Source organism: Oncorhynchus mykiss, chromosome 4, assembly GCF_057628025.1.
Source record: "Oncorhynchus mykiss isolate SJ-2025 chromosome 4, ASM5762802v1, whole genome shotgun sequence".
Taxonomy (NCBI): domain Eukaryota; kingdom Metazoa; phylum Chordata; class Actinopteri; order Salmoniformes; family Salmonidae; genus Oncorhynchus; species Oncorhynchus mykiss.
Genome location: NC_143025.1, coordinates 14095001 through 14115455, shown reverse-complemented (window position 1 = coordinate 14115455; position 20455 = coordinate 14095001). Strand labels below are relative to the sequence as shown.

The following is a 20455-nucleotide window of genomic DNA, read 5'->3' as shown; positions in this document are numbered from 1 at the left end:
ATAAACCAGCAACAATTAGCTTGCTTCGCGTATCAATGCATCTGACATGATATACTGTCATATCTGTTGTTCATCTATACTTTTGTCACATAGGTTCAAGTGATGCTACAGAATGGAACCACCTAGATTTAAACGATGACGGGCCAGTCTGACAATACCTCTGCTCTGACTCGGTCAAAAACAACAACATTAATGCTCATTCTTAACCGTTATGCACTCCAATCAGCGCTTTGATTGTAACAAACGTGACTAAATTTTTTTATACTGCGACTCTGTGGCTCTTTACATAGATGATTAGATGGTTGGGCAATGCGTTGATTGAACCAATCCCAGACATAATCATGGGTTGACCCACTCTCAAGCTTCCAATTACCCACGCAGCCTACAAAGTAGATTCCTTTAGAAACAGAATCCAGAGCAACGGAATATAGTAATGAAAGAGCAGACACCCTCAGTAATTTATGATTACTGAGTGGGCGCAGGTTTTGATTATATCCAAGTCCTACCTTCTTCAACATGAATAAATGCATGGCAAATCGCATCTGCACAGCGATGAATCACCATACCATCCTCAGGATCCAGAGCCCCCCCAGCAAAATCATGTTGATATGAAGTAAAAAATATTCCCAGAATATTTCTCGATAATGATGATGGTGCGGGGCTCTTGTACCAAATCAGTCTTGATGAATGATAAGATTGGAAATCAGCCCCAGTTACATGGTGACAACAGAGACACGGCAGAATGACAGCTTTCAACAGAATGTCAGACACTTGAAAGGTTTTCATGGGGCCAGATTAGTGCTCTCACATGGGATGCTCTCAAATTAAATCAAATCTTATTTGTCACATGCGTCGAAAACAACAGGTGTAATCATTACCGTGAAATGCTTACTTACAAGCCCTTGACGTTCCATTGTGACAGGCTGACCTGACCCTTGACATATGCAAAAAGCCCCTCCAAAACACAAAACTGTGTTCCAAGCAGTGGCATGAGAATAATATGGATGATTGTGGATGATAGTGGATGACAGCAGATGACAGTGGATGATGGTGGATTATAGTGGATTATAGTGAATGACAGTGGATGATAGTTGATGACAGTGACCATAGTGGATGATAGTGGATGATAGGGGATGATATGGATGACAAAATAGTGAATAATCCGCACATTGCTCTGATGCTGACAAAGTGTTTGTTTATTGGTAATGTTACATTTTTGCTATCAATGTACAGTGTCTTTGTATTTGGCATGGATGCAAATGAGCGCACCTCTCTTTCAGTGAGTTACTGTAAAAACTAAAACAAGCCATTGCATTAATCTCAAAGTAGATCTACCTGTGTTTCATTCATCTCAAAGTAGATCTACTGGCGTTTCATTAATCACAAAGTAGATCTACTGGCGTTTCATTCATCTCAATGTAGATTTACTGGCGTTTCATTAATCTCAAAGTAGATCTACTGGCGTTTCATTAATCACAAAGTAGATCTACTGGCGTTTCATTAATCACAAAGTAGATCTACTGGCGTTTCATTCACCTCAAAGTAGATCTACTGCCGTTTCATTAATGACAAAGTAGATCTACTGGCGTTTCATTAATCACAAAGTAAATCTACTGGCGTTTCATTAATCATAAAGTAGATCTACTGGCGTTTCATTAATCACAAAGTAGATCTACTGGTGTTTCATTAATCACAAAGTAGATCTACTGGCTTTTCATTCATCTCAATGTAAATTTACTGGTGTTTCATTAATCACAAAGTAGATCTACTGGCGTTTCATTAATCACAAAGTAGATCTACTGGCGTTTCATTCATCTCAATGTAGATCTACTGGCGTTTCATTCATCTCACAGTAGATATACTGGTGTTTCATTCATCTCAAAGTAAATCTACTGGTGTTTCATTCATCTCAAAGTAAATCTACTGGCGTTTCATTCATCTCACAGTAGATATACTGGTGTTTCATTCATCTCAAAGTAAATCTACTGGTGTTTCATTCATCTCAAAGTAAATCTACTGGTGTTTCATTCATCTCAAAGTAAATCTACTGGTGTTTCATTCATCTCAAAGTAAATCTACTGGTGTTTCATTCATCTCAAAGTAAATCTACTGGTGTTTCATTCATCTCAAAGTAAATCTACTGGTGTTTCATTCATCTCAAAGTAAATCTACTGGCGTTTCATTCATCTCACAGTAGATATACTGGTGTTTCATTCATCTCAAAGTAAATCTACTGGTGTTTCATTCATCTCAAAGTAAATCTACTGGCGTTTCATTCATCTCACAGTAGATATACTGGTGTTTCATTCATCTCAAAGTAAATCTACTGGTGTTTCATTCATCTCAAAGTAAATCTACTGGTGTTTCATTCATCTCAAAGTAAATCTACTGGTGTTTCATTCATCTCAAAGTAAATCTACTGGTGTTTCATTCATCTCAAAGTAAATCTACTGGTGTTTCATTCATCTCAAAGTAAATCTACTGGTGTTTCATTCATCTCAAAGTAAATCTACTGGTGTTTCATTCATCTCAAAGTAAATCTACTGGTGTTTCATTAACTACTGGCCACATACAAGGGTTTTATGTTCAAGATCTACCTTGGTATGGACCTTGAATTCAGTTTATCACCAATGCTCCTTTCTGCCTCAAGGAATCTCAATCCAGAAGGCCAAAAGCTTTTCTTTATGCCTTAGGCTAGAAGCAACAGGAAGGAGAGCTTTTGTAAAAGGAATGCATTGACAGATGACATTGAACTGTAGGTGGGCTCGAGGATCTGTAAAAAAAAAAAAGTGCAGTAATTGCTTGTGAATTATATACTGTGTTATGCTTCATAAATGGGTTATTGTGACAAGGCCTGCCAAAATCATGTCAATCTGATTTGTGCAGTCTCGAGGCTACGGCAGATAGACTTTCCCTTTTACAAAACTCTTCCGGATAGCACCGTATGAAAATAATATTTTTGATTGGTTGTTTTGTTTGTCAATAAAAAAGATGGAGGAGTGCTATTGTACAGTAGGTCATGTAGAACTCTCTGACTCCGGAGACATGTCCACATTTCATTTACCTCTAATGGAGGCCAATGTCCACACATATTTCATTTCCTCTATTGGCAGTGCAATAAGTCATGGGAATGCCAATGTATATCTCCACTACAATTTCCCCCTTAAAGTGCCAACAGGGTCAAGTGTCTAATGGCAGTCCTGCTGTCAGCATGTGAGATCAGAATAGTCATTGTTTTATGTTCTATTAATTCAACGATTGCTATTGAATAGAACCCTGACTGAAGCGGCATTCTTTAGGACACTGACAGGCAGCAGACATTAGATCTGAAAAACAGCAGTGGGAGATTTTCTAGCTTATTACAATTCATCTCCCACTATTGATTGTTTCTTGACATCTCAGAGGGCTCAGGGTAGAGTCCTGCATGGGTCACTTTCTAATATATACAGTATCGGACCCAATGCAGGATTCTGGCTCAGGGGTGGGAGAGGAAATTCTGCAAGAAGCTACATATGGTTTGCAACCTGTCAGTGAATTAATTTAATTGTTTGTTTGTTCGTTCATTCAAATATCAAAAGGAAGGAATAAATATTGTGACACAGTAGAAAGCCCCAAAACTTAAACTGGACCCTTATCACTGTTTAGTTAAAAGTCCATGTCCAAACTAATGGACGAAATCACCCTGATGACTATTCTATTTTTCTATGCTCTAGTAATCGTGTTCTAAACAAGACACAAAAGCCTTTATATTCTGATGGTTTTATCATAGTAAACGTTAGCATTAGAGGCAAATAGTCCTGTTTATGCTCATTCTCTATTAGCCTCCTGACACTAATCTAAAAATAAGCGTATGTATGAAGCCACTCAGGCGAATGGGAACGCGGTTGGGTTAGCAATTAGCCTCTGGCTATAGTCACAGTCACTGTCGAAGCGCTGCTCAAAGCTTGGACGTCTGATTCGGTACATTTCAAACTCTGTTTACGGGTAACCCCTACGCTTTGCTCCCAAAAACCAGTGTGGAGAAAAAAAACTCTATTGATGCTCGTATGTGATGATGTGTGTGTGTTCATACGCTAAAGCACTCCTACAGTCTCAATCAAGCATTTTATACACAGGCAGGAACAGACTCACACATGCATGTGTGTTGGAATACTTTGTGTATTTCATAAGGTAAGGCACTCCTGTACACTCAATCATCTTGTCTTTAACCTACCAATCTGCATTATTTCTTGAAAAGATTCTTGTGCATAACATTCATCCTACACTTAGAATTGCAAATGCATGCATAACTTTTTCCTCTTTTTGTTGTGGTTACTTTTAATTGAATTCAATGATCAAGGCACACACAATGTAGTGTTTCATCATCCAACACAGCACTGATGTGGGTTTGACTGAACACAGGCTTGCAATTTCTGTCCCGCAGTCATATTCATTGCTAATTCAATGTTTTTTTCTCCCAAAATAACACAGTGCAGTTCCACATTCATCAAGTTTGGCAGAGATATGAATCCCTTCAAGGTCTGAAGATTGTTAAGAAATCAACTGAAGCTTTACTAGTTCTGCATGCTTGCCGTAAAAAGCCAGTGAGAATGCCTATTCCCCTGCTCCATATTTCTCCCTAGCCCATTGCCGGAGAAGAAGATAGAATAATTATTCAGATCTGCCTCTCCCTCTCAGGTAGGGAGCTGGGAGGAGAGACGCTTGTGGATATATGAAAACTTACCCAACTGAGGTATTGAAATTTTGAGGCAGATCAAGGAAAAGCATGCAAAATAGCTACACATGAGGGGAAAGATGAGAGGAGTGAAGAGTGCTTTTTACGAGTTACTCACGCTGTTTCCATATGGACAGCCAAAGGAAAAAGATGTAGGAGTCAACACCTTCTGTTGTACGAATTACTTTTCATGTTCACTTGTTTTTCTAACATGGTACAACACAGTATGGTCTTAGTTAAAGGACTGAGAAATATGACCAAACTTAGGGCCTTTGTGCTGAAAGCATGGGCCTTTGTGCTGAAAGCATGGGCCTGTGTGCTGAAAGCATGGGCCTGTGTGCTGAAGGGACAGACCGCATTCTTGAAAAAACAGTTAAGTCTTTCTGCCTCTGTATGTGTCTACAGGGCCTGTGAAGTCTTTCTGCCTCTGTATGTGTGTCTACAGGGCCTGTGAAGTCTTTCTGCCTCTGTATGTTTGTCTACAGGGCCTGTGATGTCTTTCTGCCTCTGTATGTGTGTCTACAGGACCTGTGAAGTCTTTCTGCCTCTGTATGTGTGTCTACAGGGCCTGTGAAGTCTTTCTGCCTCTGTATGTGTGTCTACAGGACCTGGGAAGTCTTTCTGCCTCTGTATGTGTGTCTACAGGGCCTGTGAAGTCTTTCTGCCTCTGTATGTGTGTCTACAGGGCCTGGGAAGTCTTTCTGCCTCTGTATGTTTGTCTACAGGGCCTGTGAAGTCTTTCTGCCTCTGTATGTGTGTCTACAGGGCCTGGGAAGTCTTTCTGCCTCTGTATGTGTGTCTACAGGGCCTGTGAAGTCTTTCTGCCTACAATACAGACGGTTGGCCAAGGTTGAATAGTCTACATAGAGTGATTAACTGACTCATTCAGCACCACGAGCATAAAGAAATCCATTTGAAAACCTTAACCTCAACGGAGTCAGAGCATGGGGAGATATGTGAAGTGTTATTTCTTTCTCCCTCTATCTAAGCAAGTCCATCTCGCCACACGCTTTGAAAAGGATGACAACCTTGTAAATTTATGCTGAAGTAACAGGCGAGAGATGAAGATGTGCCGGCTTTATCTACTGTAGTCTTTTATCACACCCATTCAAGAGGTACTCTGGTGTAGAATTACAAAAGTACTGGGCCAATGTTAAATTAATCACATTGTTATCTCACAACTCTGAACGTGAGCCGTCTTCGACTCTGCACATGTTCCGAGACAGGGACATATAAATGACTGTATGTTCTGAGCTGAAGAGAGAGAGGGGGACATATAAATGACTGTATGTTCTGAGCTGAAGAAAGAGGGGGACATATAAATGACTGTATGTTCTGAGCTGAAGAGAGAGGGGGACATATAAATGACTGTATGTTCTGAGCTGAAGAGAGAGGGGGACATATACATGACTGTATGTTCTGAGCTGAAGATAGAGGGGGACATATAAATGACTGTATGTTCTGAGCTGAAGAGAGACAGGGACATATAAATGACTGTATGTTCTGAGCTGAAGAAAGAGGGGGACATATAAATGACTGTATGTTCTAAGCTGAAGAGAGACAGGGACATATAAATGACTCTATGTTCTGAGCTGAAGAGAGAGGGGGACATATAAATGACTGTATGTTCTGAGCTGAAGAGAGATGGGGACATATAAATGACTGTATGTTCTGAGCTGAAGATAGAGGGGGACATATAAATGACTGTATGTTCTGAGCTGAAGATAGAGGGGGACATATAAATGACTGTATGTTCTGAGCTGAAGAGAGAGGGGGACATATACATGACTGTATGTTCTGAGCTGAAGAGAGAGGGGGACATATACATGACTGTATGTTCTGAGCTAAAGAGAGACAGGGACATATAAATGACTGTATGTTCTGAGCTGAAGAAAGATGGGGACATATAAATGACTGTATGTTCTGAGCTGAAGAGAGAGGGGGACATATAAATGACAGTATGTTCTGAGCTGAAGAGAGAGGGGGACATATAAATGACTGTATGTGATAAAAACACAATAGGAAGAGAAAGACAATCCTATCTGACAAATAGTTACTTTATGGTGAATTAACTATGTAGCTCTAAGTAATGAAATGAAGTATGAAACAATCTTAGCTTAGAAACAATTAAGAACCTCAGAGTTAGATTGGTGATGTGTGGTTGTGCTGGTGGTGATAAATGCCTGATGTTATTCATCCCATTGATGAAGACGGCAGAGCTGAATCAGAAGTACTGAGCTTTTTCTTACCCCTTAAAGGCAAAAGACTCCCAATTATTTTTTCATTAGAGTTTGTTAGTGAAGAGTCAGACTATTGGGTCTTGAAGTGTCCCTAAAAGTAGTTTTTGACAGCCGTGGAGCTTATTAATCATGGATTCACTCTCTGAAGCAGTAATCCAAGCCATGGAAGTGACAAATAAGAATCAAACCATGAATTACTGACTGAAACAGATCGCGGGGGATCGAAGAAGGATGCCGGATTGGCGCACATTCAAAACATCTGTTCTAACAAAGTGGATATTCATCAAATCAGCCATGATTGATATATTGTAACAGGCCCACAATGTGGTTACTAAAGTCAGATTTTGATATATTTGTCTGTTTTCATGTAGAACATTTAGAAGTTGTCCTTTTTCAGATTTTGAAGAAGTGATTGCTAAATGCTAACTCCCATTTGTATGAGCTAGTAGCATAGCTAGCGTACATAAATCAGTGGTGGTAGTCAAAGCTGTTTTTAGCTGTAATGCAGTTGATTGGTGATGATGACATAAACATATATTGGGGTTGACATCCATATAAGCATAATACTCCGATTTTTACCTCAACATAGTGTGAAAAACACAAATAAACAATAACCTAATTGTAGCCAAATTTTTATGTGGGAAATGAGGAGATTTGGGATCTTTCCCCCACGCATTTTGATGGCATTTCCATTCTTTTGGTCAAGTTCGATTGACCTCTTTACTGCATGTATAAGCCAACAATTATTGTGATACTGAATGAATACCAATTTGTTTTATTGAACCCGAGACAATACCCATTATAAGAATTAGAACACAGAGACTGTGTGAATCTCTAGTATAGCTGACAGAGATCTATCTATGGCTACCCTCAAAGAAGACCCATCTTGACCGATGACCAAGACTGTGAAAATAGGTAGAACAAACTGAGAGGAGAAACTGTACGAGTCAGGAGAAGAGAAGGAGAGTGGAGAGTGAAGAGGGATGAGAGTGAAGAGAGAAGAGCAGAGGAGGAGAGTGAAGAGAGAAGAGCAGAGGAGGAGAGAGAAGAGAGAAGAGCAGAGGAGAGTGAAGAAAGAAGAGCAGAGGAGGAGAGTGAAGAGAGAAGGGGCAGAGGAGGAGAGTGGAGAGAGAAGGGGCAGAGGAGGAGAGTGAAGAGAGAAGAGCAGAGGAGGAGAGTGAAGAGAGAAGAGCAGAGGAGGAGAGTGAAGAGAGAAGAGCAGAGGAGGAGAGTGAAGAGAGAAGAGCAGAGGAGAGTGAAGAGAGAAGAGCAGAGGAGGAGAGTGGAGAGAAGGGGCAGAGGAGGAGAGTGGGGAGAGAAGAGCAGAGGAGAAGAGCGGAGAGAGAAGAGAGAAGAGCAGAGGAGGAGAGAGAAAAGCAGAAGAGGAGAGTGAAGAGAGAAGAGCAGAGGAGGAGAGTGAAGAGGGGCGGCAGGTAGCTGAGAGGAGAATCCCCGAGCTGACAAGGTAAAAATCGGTCGTTCTGCCCCTGAACAAGGCAGTTAACCCACTGTTCCTAGGCAGTCATTGAAAATAAGAATTTGTTCTTGACTGACTTGCCTAGTTAAATAAAGAAGAGGAGAGGGCATTTTATTAGGAGAGGGCATTTTATTAGGAGAGGGCATTTTATTAGGAGAGGGCATTTTATTAGGAGAGGGCATTTTATTAGTGTTTTGGTTAATCATGTCACATGACCTGGATCTTACGCTTTATTTTAGTAAGCCTTTTCCAGAAATGAGAATTAGACAAACAATTAAAGCAATTGCCTGAGGATGGTGCTGGATAATTTGATGAAAAAGTAAGGTCATGTGACATGATTAACCAAAACACAATATTGGAGAAATGAAGAGGTCAAGGCTGAGAGATGAATAAATGATCAGGTGCTTGAGGAGGGGGAATTGCAGTAATGAAGGAAGTGTCTGTAGAGGGTATAACGACAATGAAACAGAAACAAAGGAGTGAGACAATAATGGAAATGTAGGGGAAGGTTCCATAACAATCATATGGTAATGTAATGAGGAAGAATGAAAGTTGGAAAAGTGTATGCCACATGATGATGATGAGGAAGATGATAACAGTGATGGTGATGATGTGTTGAAAAGGGTCCTTACCATTGAAGTTTACCGCCCTGATGAAGGTCAGTAGCTCCTTGCCGTCAATGTTGGCCATGCGTGGACACAGGCCTGGGTACCCTGAGCAGAGCTCGCGGTGCATTCGGTGTAGGGCGTGGGCCATGGCATATACAGCATCCATCACAAACTGTACCTTCCCCTCCTGTTCATAGGTTGAGTCACGGCCCACCTTCTCCAGTCCTGGACAAGAGGAGAACAACAGTAAGATAAATGCCGCTGTTCAATAGACAGTTCTGTCGCTGACTGTCAAATTGTCCAGTGTTCGGCAGTTGTACTGAGTAGGTGTGAATTGAAGAATAAGGCAGTCAATACTTAAGACTCCCACGTTCGTGATCTATTCAATATGAATATCCCTGACTTTTTCACACAGTCCTTGTATGAATGATTACATCTCACAGTTTAATATAACATGTCACAATACATACATCTCACAATGTAACTGTCAACCATTTTCACTTTAGGCACATGCAGACAGCACTAGCATTTCAAATAACCTTTTGTATCCTACTGTATGTATGCTTGTAATTAAGAGGACGTCGGAAACCACTGGAAACAAAATAATTCACCTTTTTTGATTACATTGATTTCAATTCCCATTCCCTACAAGCAGCAGTTATGTAATGTACATGACCCACTGCAGATCATTATGTTTCAGGTGTCTACTAGTGAATATAATAGGAGGAAAAAAACAGCCATTGTTATGTTTCTCAAACTTTCCTTCAGATTCCTCTGGCAACAAACAGAGAAAAGAAGTTTAAAGAAAGTGTGTGGTGAACTATCTGGTCGAGCAAGCCCTCATTCAAGGATTTTGACATCTTTGCATTAATAGGCCCTTGTAAATGAAATTCAATGACATTTGATAGCAGCTCTTGGTGTGACAGATCTGTCTGAAAGGGAGGCATTTGGCACAGCAGGAAAGACTGATTACTTGTCTGTAGACCCAGCATGATTGGAGCATGACATGCACAGTTCATACTCAAATTGAAAGATGTTGCTGCTCAGTAGTCACGATAGTAGGTAAGGGCCAGTATTTCCTTGTCATAAGAAAACTATGTGGCATGTCAGATGTGAAGACGTACATTTAATCATGACTCCCTGACAGCAAGGTGTGGGGCAGTTGTTCAGTTTACTAAACATGCTGTATCAGACAAATAGGGTTTGGACAAAGTCCATATTTTCCAGAACTGGTTTGATGCGCTATAACTTACTTCTGTAGGAAACTTTGTTTTGTAGGAAACTTAGTTCTATATAAATCAGTATGCACATACTGAACTTGCACTGTCCAAGTTTGCTAATCATTAGTTTGCCTTGAGGGAATTACTCCAGAACACCTGAATCATTAGTACTAATCTACAAGTATGAGCAATTTGAGACATCTGCAAATTACCCTGGAAAATGAAAAAGTCTACATAATATATCACACTGCTGCTCTAAAGAATGGGTCTCACATAAAAAAATGATGAAAGATGATTTCGCATTACACAAGAGGGGTTAACTCGGAACTTCATAAAACAGAATCACAATCGTACAGCACCAGCAAAACAAACTTCATGAAACAGATTCCCCATCGTACCACACCAGCAAAACGAACTTCATAAAACAGAATCCCCATCGTACAGCACCAGCAAAACGAACTTCATAAAACAGATTCCCCATCGTACCACACCAGCAAAACAAACTTCATAAAACAGATTCCCCATCGTACAGCACCAGCAAAACGAACTTCATAAAACAGAATCCCCATCGTACAGCACCAGCAAAACGAACTTCATAAAACAGATTCCCCATCGTACAGCACCAGCAAAACGAACTTCATAAAACAGAATCCCCATCGTACAGCACCAGCAAAACGAACTTCATAAAACAGATTCCCCATCGTACCACACCAGCAAAACGAACTTCATAAAACAGATTCCCCATCGTACAGCACCAGCAAAACAAACTTCATAAAACAGAATCACAATCGTACCACACCAGCAAAACGAACTTCATAAAACAGAATCCCCATCGCACAGCACCAGCAAAACGTAAGCTTTATTCTAGGACACAGTTCACTAGACGAAGAGAAAACCTCACAGGGTGTATTTGCCTCTGTGTGTTTGGTAACGAGGCTAGCCGATAGTACACGGGAGATGAAATCCCTTTATCATATTGAATAATGTGCGGCAATACACAGACAACTTAATCACGGGTTCTGACGTTTCAATTAAACATCACTTACAAGGACACATTTAATTCCGTCTCAACATGACTGACTAGTTTCTGTTTCCCATTTTCTCTCATGCACAGGGGGGCATCACTATGTTTCAAATAGATTAGAAAATTAGATAAATGACAAACTAATTACAGAGATAGTCTTGTGTGATGAGATTAATCGAGGAAAAGACCAACAACTCCAACGTCAAGGCATATACGACACGTCTGGTCTGACAAGCCTGAACATTACATGAATAGCTTATCATTATACTCCCCATTGTTTATTGCTAACGTTAGAAATGTGTCAACGCGGCAATAATAATGATATGCTTCTAAGTCTGGCCTTGTCCTGCAAGATTTCACTTTGTTATAGAATACACAGACAAACTAAGCAGACAAAATTGTAGGAAACATGCCCAGCCTTCATTAGTATGCACTAATCTCAACTCAAAAGGATAGAATTCTAGTCATGTACTTCTCATTACTAGAAATGAAACCAACTGCACCCCCACCTACTGTAGGTATATAGGTCTATCTAGGATATAATTGACCAACTAGCCAGGTTGGAAAGAAACTTGAATTGAAAAAACAGTGAAGCTGAGTGAGATAGCATCTAAACCTGGCAGAAGGTGGAGTCAAAGGGTTGCAGCCATGCTCAGTCTGTGGCAAATCAATCGGTGAGACAGCAGCCTACCAAACAGGCTAAATGGCTATCCACACTAAGGCCGATATCTATGACGAGAGCTATAATGATCAATTATACATAACTATAAAATGTCAGCGAGCATCCACACTAGAGGAAAGTTTATCGTGTATCGTTCTACAGTAGCCTACATCTGTCAATCAAAGCATCCTACTGCACACTGTAGGGATGTTAATAAGGCAGTAATATAGACCATTCAGTGCTTCAGGGTGTGTTCAATGTCATAGTGACAATTGGCAATAATATTTCAATGTACAGTTGAAGTCGGAAGTTCACATACACCTCAGCCAAATACATTTGAACTCCGTTTTTCACAATTCCTGACATTTAATCCTAGTAAAAATTCCCTGTCTTAGGTCAGGTAGGATCACCACTTTATTTTAAGAATGTGAAATGTCAGAATAAATAGTAGAGTGAATGATTTATTTCAGCTTTTATTTCTTTCATCATTCCCAGTGGGTCAGAAGTTTACATACACTCAATTAGTACTTGGTAGCATTGCCTTTAAATTGTTTAATATCTTAGGTCAAATGCTTTGGGTAGCCTTCCACAAACTTCCCACAATAAGTTGGGTGAATTTTGGCCCATTCCACCTGACAGAGCTGGTGTAACTGAGTCAGGTTTGTAGGCCTCCTTGCTCGCATATGCTTTTTCAATTCTGCCCACAAATTGTCTATAGGATTGAGGTCAGGGCTTTGTGATGGCCACTCCAGTACCTTGACTTTGTTGTCCTTAATTTTGCCACAACTTTGGAAGTATGCTTGGCGTCATTGTCCGCTTGGAAGACCCATTTACGACCAAGCCTTAACTTCCTGACTGATGTCTTGAGATGTTGAGATGTTGCAATATATCCATATAATTTTCTTTCCTCATGATGCCATCTATTTTGTGAAGTGCACCAGTCTCTCCTGCAACAAAGCACCCCCACAACATGATGCCCCCACCCCTGTGATTCATAGTTGGGATGGTGTTCTTCAGCTTGCAAGCCTCCCCCTTTTTCCTCCAAACATAACGTTGGTCATTATGGCCAAACAGTTCTATTTTTGTTTAATCAGAACAGACGATATTTCTCCAAAAAGTACGATCTTTGTCCCCATGTGCAGTTGCAAACCGTAGTCTGGCATTTTTATGGCGGTTTTGGAGCAGTGGTTTCTTCCTTGCTGAGCGGCCTTCCATGTAATGTCGATATACAGTGCCTTGCGAAAGTATTCGGCCCCCTTGAACTTTGCGACCTTTTACCACATTTCAGGCTTCAAACAGAAAGATATAAAACTGTCTTTTTTTGTGAAGAATCAACAACAAGTGGGACACAATCATGAAGTGGAACGACATTTATTGGATATTTCAAACTTTTTTAACAAATCAAAAACTGAAAAATTGGGCGTGCAAAATTATTCAGCCCCTTTACTTTCAGTGCCGCAAACTCTCTCCAGAAGTTCAGTGAGGATCTCTGAATGATCCAATGTTGACCTAAATGACTAATGATGATAAATACAATCCACTTGTGTGTAATCAAGTCTCCGTATAAATGCACCTGCACTTTGATAGTCTCAGAGGTCCGTTAAAAGCGCAGAGAGCATCATGAAGAACAAGGAACACACCAGGCAGGTCCGAGATACTGTTGTGAAGAAGTTTAAAGCCGGATTTGGATACAAAAATATTTCCCAAGCTTTAAACATCCCAAGGAGCACTGTGCAAGTGATAATATTGAAATGGAAGGAGTATCAGACCACTGCAAATCTACCAAGATCTGGCCGTCCCTCTAAACTTTCAGCTCATACAAGGAGAAGATTGATCAGAGATGCAGCCAAGAGGCCCATGATCACTCTGGATGAACTGCAGAGATCTACAGCTGAGGTGGGAGACTCTGTCCATAGGACAACAATCAGTCGTATAATCCACAAATCTGGCCTTTATGGAAGAGTGGCAAGAAGAAAGCCATTTCTTAAAGATATCCATAAAAAGTGTATTTTAAAGATTGCCACAAGCCACCTGGGAGACAAACCAAACATGTGGAAGAAGGTGCTCTGGTCAGATGAAACCAAAATTGAACTTTTTGGCAACAATGCAAAACGTTATGTTTGGCGTAAAAGCAACACAGCTGAACACACCATCCCCACTGTCAAATGGTTCAAAAATAGACATATCCAGGTGTTAGAATGGCCAAGTCAAAGTCCAGACCTGAATCCAATCGAGAATCTGTGGAAAGAACTGAAAACTGCTGTTCACAAATGCTCTCCATCCAACCTCACTGAGCTCGAGCTGTTTTGCAAGGAGGAATGGGAAAAAATGTCAGTCTCTCGATGTGCAAAACTGATAGAGACATACCCCAAGCGACTTAAAGCTGTAATCGCAGCAAAAGGTGGCGCTACAAAGTATTAACTTAAGGGGGCTGAATAATTTTGCACGCCCAATTTTTCAGTTTTTGATTTGTTAAAAAAGTTTGAAATATCCAATAAATGTCGTTCCACTTCATGATTGTGTCCCACTTGTTGTTGATTTTTCACAAAAAAATACAGTTTTATATCTTTATGTTTGAAGCCTGAAATGTGGCAAAAGGTCGCAAAGTTCAAGGGGGCCGAATACTTTCGCAAGGCACTGTGGGACCAGTTTTACTGTGGATATAGATACTTTTGTATCTGTTTCCTCCAGCATCTTCACAAGGTCCTTTGCTGTTGTTCTGTGATTGATTTGCACTTTTCATACCAAAGTACGTTCATCTCTAGGAGACAGAACGTGTCTCCTTTCTGAGCGATATGATGGCTGCGTGGTCCCATGGTGTTTATACTTGCGTAATATTGTTTGTACAGATGAATGTGGTACCTTAAGGCATTTGGAAATTACTCCCAAGGATGAACCAGACTTGTGGAGGTCTACATTTTTTTTCTGAGGTCTTTCTTTTCTTTTGATTTCCCCATAATGTCAAGCAAAGAGGCACGGAGTTTGAAGGAAGCTCTTGAAATACATGCACAGGTACACCTCCAATTGACTCAAATGATGTCAATTAGCCAATCAGAAGCTTGTAAAGCCATGACATAATTTTCTGGAATTTTCCAAGCTGTTTAAAGGCACAGTCACCCTTGTGTATGGAAACTTCTGACCCACTGGAATTGTGATACAGTGAATTATAAGTGAAATAATCTGTCGGTTAACAATTGTTGGAAAAATGACTTGTGTCATGCACAAAGTAGATGTCCTAACCGACTTGCCAAAACTATAGTTTGTTAACAAGAAATTTGTGGAGTGGTTGAAAAACGGGTTTTAAGGACTCCAACCTAAGTCTATGCAAACTTGCCTTACCCTATCACTTGTCTGTAAACTATAGTCTAGGCTGTAAAATGTAGGCTAATTTGAATAAAAGCTCAAACGTCCTGTTTTGAATGCATGTTTCATGCCAAAATAACTGCATACAGCCTAGGCCTGATTATGCAACCATTCTGATGTATTCTGATGCATTCTGATGTGTTCTCGACAGTTTACAAGGTCCAGAAAGGTATTAACAGGACTCTCAGATGCTGTATTTTGCCAGGATGTATCAGCGTTAACAGAAGCCCACACTGAGATGTTCTCTCTGTCATGGATCATCAGTCTCCCAAGTCGTCCTATAATTAATATGGCTGCCATTATTCTCACATGCCCAGTTATTTAGGGAAACTTCCCTCCTCTCCCCTCCGAGAGGATTTTCCTCGCGTAACTAGAACCTAGAACACTTCAATCAAACTAGTTTTTGATTGGTTGTTGACGTTGTATTGTTGGGGGGAAAGGGAAAAGGATGTTCTGAAAGTGATCCTAACGATAACTACTGTTATCATTCTCCACGTCGTGTGGGCGCTGCTGTTCACTTGAATAGAACAACTTTTATTTTATTTTTGTAGTGTTCTAGCTATCGTTATAATTATTGTCCTTGTTGCGGATGGCCCTTAAGGCAGTGTTCAGCTTTTCCTCAAAGCAATGTCTTCATTTTTCCTGATTAAGGTTGATGAGCTGTTGGGGTTAGAGTCATTATGAGTGAGCAGAGCAGCCACTGTGAGTAAGCACACAGACCATAATTAAAAAACATTTGTTGTGAAAAATGGAAAACTATTGAGCACAAAGCGAGAGTCTACACCTCAACTGGCCTCTCTATCTAATGCAAAATTGTCCTGAAACAATGTAATCAAGATAACACATCACTGCTCATCACTGAGCATTGTCACTGGGCTGTGGAGCAACTTTTAAGATGATGTGAAGTTCACTCATTGCCACAGTCATTCACTTTCAAAATAAATCTATATTCTTATCTGGTCAGGATTTACCGGTAGCTAGTATACGCAAGGCAACAACATGTTGCATGAAATAGATGTTTCAGTTGTCATTCTCTGGGTCAGAATGGAGAATGTGTCCTTTGGATGATTTGACCGAGGAACTAGGAGTGTAATATGATCTACTAATAATGGACATACAAATTTGGCCTAATCATTGAGAGAGGGGTCCAATTACTGAGCAGCCCATATGGCATGCCTGAGTGACACGGTTATGTTCTGATAAATCATTCCATTCACATGGGCTATGCCAATGACTTTCTATTTTCCCTCATTAAAAAATGTGATATTTAGAAAGACTTTAAACTAACAAGCGTGCAATTACACGCTGGCCTAGACACTTTCGCTGCCACACACGTTTCTATTTGACATGTGTCGATTTGAATTACAGCAGCCAACTACGACAGCTGAGAAGGAAGATGGGAGTTGATTGGGGTTTTCCTTTTTGTGTCTGCATAGCTAATTTATACATTTCCAATTAACAATATATGCAAATCAGGCAGGGTATTTGCATATCCGGGTCAGATCACGCATTTTTTGGCAATGAGGAAGCAGCCCTAAGGAATTTGGCAGGACACTGGCACGACACTAAGCTTCTGTCCCCCTAATAAATATTCTGAAACTACCGGTACAAGTTATTTTCCGCTCTTATCTGGGTTTATTGTTTTTACGACTGCACTCTGTCCAAGATGTTGGGGCTAGATCAGAGATGTCCACTGCAGACGATCCATTTCCCACAACTGACCGTCTTACTTTACTGAGTGCCTATACAAGACCTAGAAAACATGTCAACGTAAGGGTATCCATTCCAAAGCCTTAAAAACCCTATCATTCTGTCCAATCCACTGAATGTAGACTGTTAATATCCAGTATAAGGCAGGCTGACCAGGACTATCTCCAAAAAATATATTGGCATGTGGCAGAACCTCTAAACATCACTACATTTCTTATGCTCTTCACTATTATAAACTATTTCGCTCCTGCTTCGCCATCACTTTCAAAGGAGAATGTCAAAGTGGGCCTTTGATACTAATGGCAACCTTGGGAAGATGTTTGGCGGAAGATAACACAGCCATTTAAGACTTTGAAGAAAACCCTGAACAAAAAGTGTCCTTTCCAAAAGGTGCTGTGCTCTTAGCCTCCATCTTCAGCCGCCAAAAGAAGGCGACTCCTCCCCTGAATTTCAGTCTGCTTTCAAATCAAGAAGCCAGGGCATTAGAGAGGGAAGAGTTTTGTCAAGATCGCGTTTGATCGGGATATGTTTGGAATCAAGCACATGAGAGTGCAAAAGATGTCTCATCAAATGGGCAGGATGAAACAGATGCCAAGATTAAGCTTTCATGTGACTCCAAACCTCTTTCAGGGAATTTCTAAAGTATTATGTATTATGAATCTTTGAAGGGGAATTGAACAGTAGCAACCGTTTTGAAAAGAGGAGACAAATGGGTTACTTTGCTCAGCTGAGGTAAAGTGCAAAAAGGAGAAGTCTCTAATCAAATATTTATAATCTAAGTCTGCTCTCTTTGTCTTAGGGCAGTCTGCACTGATTCCGGTCCTGTAGGTTGAACCTCTTACCAGTCTTGTTCATGGTTACTTTTCTATGCTTACTTATTGGTTAAAAAATGAGAGTGTGTAAGTATACTGCAAAAAGTAACTCATACTTTTTGGGGAAATTAAGAAGTGGTTGTGCCATGAACATTTCAAGCTCAAGTGTGTCTATTGCGTAATAGGGAAAGTGAAACTGAAAGATGTGAGACGTGTTGGACACATGTTACTGTAAATAGTAAGCCTACCTGTATCCATGGCATTGTTGTCATGACAATCGTGTTGGACACTTGTTACTGTAAATAGTAAGCCTACCTGTATTTATGGAATATTTAATTGTTTCTTTTGACTATGTGCTCATTACTAGCCAGTGGAAAAGATTATGACATTCACAGTAGGGACAAAGTTGGGGAGGAGGAGAAAAACTATCTTCAGTAATTGCATTGATTTCCTCATTCAGTTTCATTTGCTTGGGTGAGTGGTAGGAGGGTATAATTAAGTTATTGGATTGCTTTTAAAAAAGGGACACACTTATCTGGTGGGAAATGAGGTGCTTAGATGTACGGACTGTAAACATGTCTACAGCTCAACAGAGTCACACTGACAATAGCACCTAGGGCGCTCAAGTGGCATGATGGAATGCAGACACTGTGCCCTCTGACCTCGGGTCGTTGTGTCTGTAAGATATTTCATTATCTTATTTAATTACAATTAATGACTGTGGCCCTTCAAGACCACCCCCATAGAGCATGTTCTAATTTTTCCTCAAGTGATTCTCAAATGGGGTGTTTACCCCTAACTTGCTGTGATTTATAGACCAAATGGGGTGTTTACCCATAACTTACTGTGATTTATAGACCAAATGGGGCGTTTACCCCTAACTTACTGTGATTTATAGACCAAATGGTGTGTTTACCCCTAACTTACTGTGATTTATAGACGAAATGGGGCGTTTACCCCTAACTTACTGTGATTTATAGACGAAATGGGGCGTTTACCCCTAACTTACTGTGATTTATAGACCAAATGGGGCGTTTACCCCTAACTTACTGTGATTTATAGACCAAATGGGGCGTTTACCCCTAACTTACTGTGATTTATAGACCAAATGGGGCGTTTACCCCTAACTTACTGTGATTTCTATTGTTACTTTACAACCTTATTCTAAAATTGATTAAATAATTTCCCCCCCTCATCAATCTACACACAATACCCTATGCAATATTACATTTAAATAAGGATTCAGACCCTTTACTCAGTACTTTGTTGAAGCACAGTTGGTAGCGATTACCGCCTTGAGTCTTCTTGGGTATGACGTTACAAGCTTGGCACAACCTGTATTTGGGGAGTTTGTCCAATTCTTCTCTGCAGATCTTCTCAAGCTCTGTCAAGTCTCTCCAGAGATGTTTGATCGGGTTCAAGTCCAGGCTCTGGCTGGGACACTCAAAGACATTTAGAGACTTGTCCCGAAGCCACTCCTGCATTGTCTTGGCTGTGTGCTTAGGGTCGTTGTCTGTTGGAAGGTGAAACTTTACCCCAGTATGAGGTATTCACGGATCTTTGCTCTGTTTATCTTTCCCTCCGTGCCATTGAAAAACATCCCCACAGCATGATGCTGCCACCGCCATGCTTCACCCTAGGGATGGTATTGGCCAGGTGGTGAGCGGTGCCTAGTTTCCTCCAGATGTGATGCTTGGCATTCAGGAAAAGAGTTCAATCTTGGTTTCACCAGACCAGAGAATCTTATTTCTCATGGTCTTAGAGTCCTTTAGGTGCCTTTTGGCAAACTCCAAGCAGGCTGTCATCTGCCTTTTACTGAGGTGGCTTCCGTCTGGCCACTCTACCATCAAGGACAGATTGGTGGGGTGCTGCAGAGATGGTTGTCCTGGAATGTTCTTCCATCCCCACACATGAACTCTGGAGCTCTGTCAGAGTGGCCATCGGATTCTTGGTCGCCTCCCTGACCAGGGCCCTTCTACCCCAATTACTCAGTTTGGCCGGGCGGAGTCTTGGTGGTTCCAATCTTCTTCCATTTAAGAATGATGGAGGCCACTGTGTTTTTGGGGACCTTCAATGCTGCAGAACATTTTTGGTACCCTTCCCCAGATCTGTGCCCTGACTCAGTCTTGTCTCAGAGCTCTACAGACAATTCCTTCGACCTTATGGCTCGGTTTTTGCTCTGACATGCACTGTCAACTGTGGGACCTTAAATAGACAGGTGTGTTTCTTTCCAAATCAAGTCCAATTAATTGAATTGACCACAGGTGGACTCCAATCAAGTTGTAGAAACATCTCAAGGATGATCAATGGAAACAGGATGCACCTGTTCAATTTTGAGTTTCAGAAAAAGAGTCTGAATACTTTTTTAAATAATTGATTTCTGTTTTTTATTTTTAACACATTGGCTAACATTTCTAAAAACCTGTTTTCGCTTTGTCATTATGGGGTATTGTGTGTAGATAGATTTTTATTTAATACATTTTAGAAGAAGGCTGTATCTAAATGTGGGGAAAGGGGTCTGAATACTTTCCGAATGCACTCGATGCCAATTCATTTTTGATTCCCTCTCCTCCACTACAAAAGATAGGTGCCCACAGAGTATTCAATGTCATCATCACTGCAAGAT

General features: G+C 40.6%; 1 protein-coding gene across 1 annotated transcript in view; it reads right to left on the bottom strand.

The window, feature by feature from the left end:
* The window catches only part of LOC110521331 (glutamate metabotropic receptor 8b), a 189263-nt gene that overhangs the window by 22897 nt on the left and 145911 nt on the right, over positions 1-20455 (bottom strand). The window contains exon 7 of the mRNA XM_021598822.3: positions 9064-9264. Within this exon, the coding sequence (XP_021454497.1) occupies positions 9064-9264 (201 nt within the window). The remainder of the gene's footprint in view (positions 1-9063; positions 9265-20455) is intronic.